At 37.9% G+C, this 4,140-nt stretch overlaps 1 protein-coding gene across 1 annotated transcript; it reads right to left on the reverse strand.

The window, feature by feature from the left end:
- Positions 1-2,585: 2,585 nt before the first annotated feature.
- LOC113755732 (putative pentatricopeptide repeat-containing protein At1g12700, mitochondrial) lies at positions 2,586-3,906 on the reverse strand. The gene is made up of 2 exons (XM_027299643.1): positions 3,900-3,906; positions 2,586-3,801 (listed from the first exon to the last, which is right to left on the reverse strand). Exon 2 carries the CDS (start codon positions 3,795-3,797, stop codon positions 2,586-2,588), a length of 1,212 nt encoding a protein of 403 aa, XP_027155444.1. The 5' UTR covers positions 3,798-3,801; positions 3,900-3,906.
- Positions 3,907-4,140: the final 234 nt, after the last annotated feature.

Raw genomic sequence — 4,140 nt, forward strand, 5'->3', positions numbered from 1 at the left:
CAAGCGGAATGCATCCCAACTCAGCCATATCCCTGGAAAGAGAAAGAACCACCAAATATTGCTTCATCTTAACAATACGACCCAGCAGTCTATTGAAATGAACAACACTAGGCACAGGTTTCATCCGTACCATCTGCTTGTAAAAGCCTAGAGCTTCATCGAGATTGCTGATACCGTCAATATCACTCCTCAATCTCCGAGACCCATAATGAACAATGTTGTTAGGCTTAGCCTGATGATGATTACTACTTTCAATACCAATAGTGAGGGCTGCAGAGTGAAAAGCTGATTGGATGGGGGTTGAATTTATTGGAGAAAGAAATGAAAGAGTAGTAAAAGCGGCAGTAGTAGCAGTACCTTTCGCCCCTGCTTTGTGACAAAGATAAGCAACAGAGAAGGCCCTTTTTCTCATCTTCTTGATGGTTTTGCCTTCGGAGTTCAGCTACAAAATCAGAAAGTCGCTGCTGAGGAGACAGAGTGAGGAGCGAAAGACGATGGTCCTCTTTTGTCTTTTGCTGAAGCTTGTCTTCTCCTCTCCTCTCAGGTTTTGTGATTAATTCATTCTTTTCTGGTTTCATTTTGTATTTTTGGTCTCTTTTTAGCATTTTTGGTTTATTACTCTGAGTTTGATAATATTTTTGGTTTTTTTATGAAAATAAACTCAATAATTTAATAAAACTATATAGAGACACATGAACATAAAATTATGAGAGAGTGACAATAGCATTTCCCTTTTGCTCATTCCATTTTAGACCAAAATCAAACAAAACCCCTCCCACATCAAAAGGTTATCCTCTTATGTTATTTTTAATTCTACATTAATTACAAAATTCTTACGACATAAGCACTTTTCTTGAAGTAAATCATATGGAAGGCATGTACCCATACTATGCTCATTAGTGAAGCTTCAAGCATTCATCCTTCTGAGTTCAACTCCGATCTTTGCATTAGCAATACTTCCTCCCTTGGTGCCTGTAATTAAGAGACAAGTTTGAGCAACCATAAGCAGAATACAAAACTGGAAAAGGTATTCATAGAACCAAAGCAGAATAAAAGAAGGAAAAGAATCCTTATAACTAGTACTACTAACAATAGAAGCTTTGGCTTGGGCCTGTGATTAATAAACAGATTTTATTTGTCCTCTACTTGGAATAAATATCTCAGCTCAGTCATCCTACATAAATAAATGAATCGCTATGATGAGTGCAATCCAGAACTTTAAGCAGCTGGATACCTAAAAGACCTCTTAAACAAGACACAGAGAATGTCAAAGAGCAAAATAAAATATTATTTCTCTGCATGCTACTATCAAATTTGCTCATCAGCATCAAACTTAAGCAGTCACTAAAAGCAACAGTAGGCAAAGAGCAGATATTGGGTCAATACAGACAATGGTACTACAGCACGTTCTAACACTGCGGTAAACCTTGCATTTAGATCATCGTCAATATCTGATCAGTGAATGTTTCGTTGTCAAAATTGCCCAACAGCCAGTTCCAGTATGTTTGCTTCCATAATATCTCTATGTTCTGAAAACAACAACGAGTATTCGAAAGTAAAAGGACAACTGTCAACGAAAGGACACATGTCAAGTCATTAGCACAACATAGCAATTTTATGAAGCTTAGATAAGTTAAAATACGAGTACGCTTATGCTAAATACAAGTCCAGCTTAAGTGTCCTTAATTTGATTACTTTCCAATTTTTTTTGTGCGGTTGGTTTTTTTTTTTTTTTTTGGTTTTTTTTTTTTTTTTTGTTTGGTTGGCCAAGTGAACAATGTCTGTATATGAAGATAAATTAAGCTGCAATTCAACAACCCCACATGCCAATTACATGGACAAGCTATCATGTATCAAGTAAGCATCTATAAAGTGATTCAAATGGCCAAAGTAAACCTTCGAGAAAGTTGAAAATTAGGAATAAAATTTTGAGAAACTGAGGAGAGAGGAATGATCACAGAGTACAAACCATGAAATGCATTGAAAACGGGCAGGTAGCCACTCTTTTCATCTGATAGTGATGAGAAAGCTTCAACACATCGTCGCTTATCATATTAAACCTGCAAGTATTTAATCTTCAAATCTCAAGAATATGCTCAAAGATTGCTCCTCCAAGGACTGTTGATAAACTTTTTGAGACCAAAAGGACAGATACTGACAACAATATCAACTGCGAATCTACATCATGTACCTTTGGATGACTAAATGCTAGGAGCCAAAAAAAGCAGCAGAATATCCAAAGGTCCCAAATGAAGCCAATTAAGAATAAGATCCCCCTTCTCCATTATTTAGACTTCCATTACCCATTTTTTGAGCAAACTTCTCAATTATCTTAAAAATAGAGGGATCATTTCCACTATCTCTGTATGAATCTAGTAAAAGTGAAAAAGTAGACAAATGCAGCGAGAATCCTCTCCTATCCATTTCATCAAAATAAACCACTGCATCATTAAATTCGCCAGCCTTAAGAAGTCCTTGAACAATAATATTAAATGTAATTAGATTTGGAGTGCAGCCATTTTCTTCCATTTTCTTAATAAACTCTTTGGCTTCCTCTAGGAAACCTTCTGAAAAGAGGCCATTTATCATCGTGTTATAGTTGAAACATTAGGATCCAATCCTTTAGAAGAGAGACTATAGAAAAGATGCCGGGCGCTGTCAAGCTTCCCACATTTGCATAATCCATCAAGGACGATGTTGTACATTGTTATATGACAATCTACTCCATCAACTTCCATCTTGTGCAAAAATTGAAGTGCTTCCTCAACATGTGAATTCTTGCATAAACCATTCAACAAAACACAGTAAGTGTGAAAATTAGGTTTTAAGCCAGCAGCTCGCATCTCATCGAAAGCTTCGATTGCTGTAAGATACCACCCGACACTAAATAAACCCTGCAGGAAAGTGGTATAGGTAACAACATTCGGTGTTAACCCTTTATGTCGGATCTCTTGGAAGAGACTCATGGCTGCTTCCACTTTCATTTTCTTCATATAACCATTGATCAATATACTATGGCTTTGAACATCAGGATTAAGGCCGCTAGCAGCCATTTTATCAAAAACTATCTTTGCTTCATCCATTCGGCCTTGTAAACAGTACCCATCCATCAATGCGCTATATGTAGCATTATCAGGCTTCTGATTTTGCTCAATCATGATTTTCAGTACCTCCTCTGCACCTTCTAACTGTCCTTCCTTACATAGTGCATCAATAAGAATATTAAAAGTAATAACATTTGGAACAATATTATAAGCCTTCATCTCAGTCAAGAGCTTTTCAACGTCCTTCCATTTACTTAAATTGCACAGACCCCGGACCAAACAACTGTAAGTGATGACATCAGGGGCAATTCCTTTCTCAATCATCTCGCGTAACAGGGAGAGAGCTTGATCCATCATTTTATCCTTGCACAACCCGTCGATAATAGTGCTGTAAGCAGCTGTATCAGGCCTGCACCTTCCTCCTTTTTCCATGAATCTAAGGACTTGAATGGCCATGCTAGTGTTTCCAGCCTTAGAAAGCCCATCTATCACAGTCCCATACGTAATTTTATCGGGTACGCATAGCTTTTCATATATTATTTTCTTGAAAAATCCTTGTGCCTCATGAATTTTGTGTTCCCGAAAGAGTCCTTTGAGCAGAGTGGTAAAGGTGGCCGTATTGGGCAAAATACCTCGCTTGAAGAAGCCACCAAATATAGAAAACCCAAAATCCACTCTACCCAAGAAGCAGTAACAATTAATCACAATACTTAGCGTGTAATCATCAAGCGGAATGCATCCCAACTCAGCCATATCCCTGGAAAGAGAAAGAACCACCAAATATTGCTTCATCTTAACAATACGACCCAGCAGTCTATTGAAATGAACAACACTAGGCAGAGGTTTCATCCGTACCATCTGCTTGTAAAAGCCTAGAGCTTCATCGAGATTGCTGATACCGTCAATATCACTCCTCAATCTCCGAGACCCATAATGAACAATGTTGTTAGGCTTAGCCTGATGATGATTACTACTTTCAATACCAATAGTGAGGGCTGCAGAGTGAAAAGCTGATTGGATGGGGGTTGAATTTATTGGAGAAAGAAATGAAAGAGTAGTAAAAGCGGCAGTAGTAGCAGTACCTTTCGCCCCTGCT

The sequence above is a fragment of the Coffea eugenioides genome, unplaced genomic scaffold (genome assembly GCF_003713205.1).
Source record: "Coffea eugenioides isolate CCC68of unplaced genomic scaffold, Ceug_1.0 ScVebR1_1674;HRSCAF=2566, whole genome shotgun sequence".
NCBI lineage: Eukaryota > Viridiplantae > Streptophyta > Magnoliopsida > Gentianales > Rubiaceae > Coffea > Coffea eugenioides.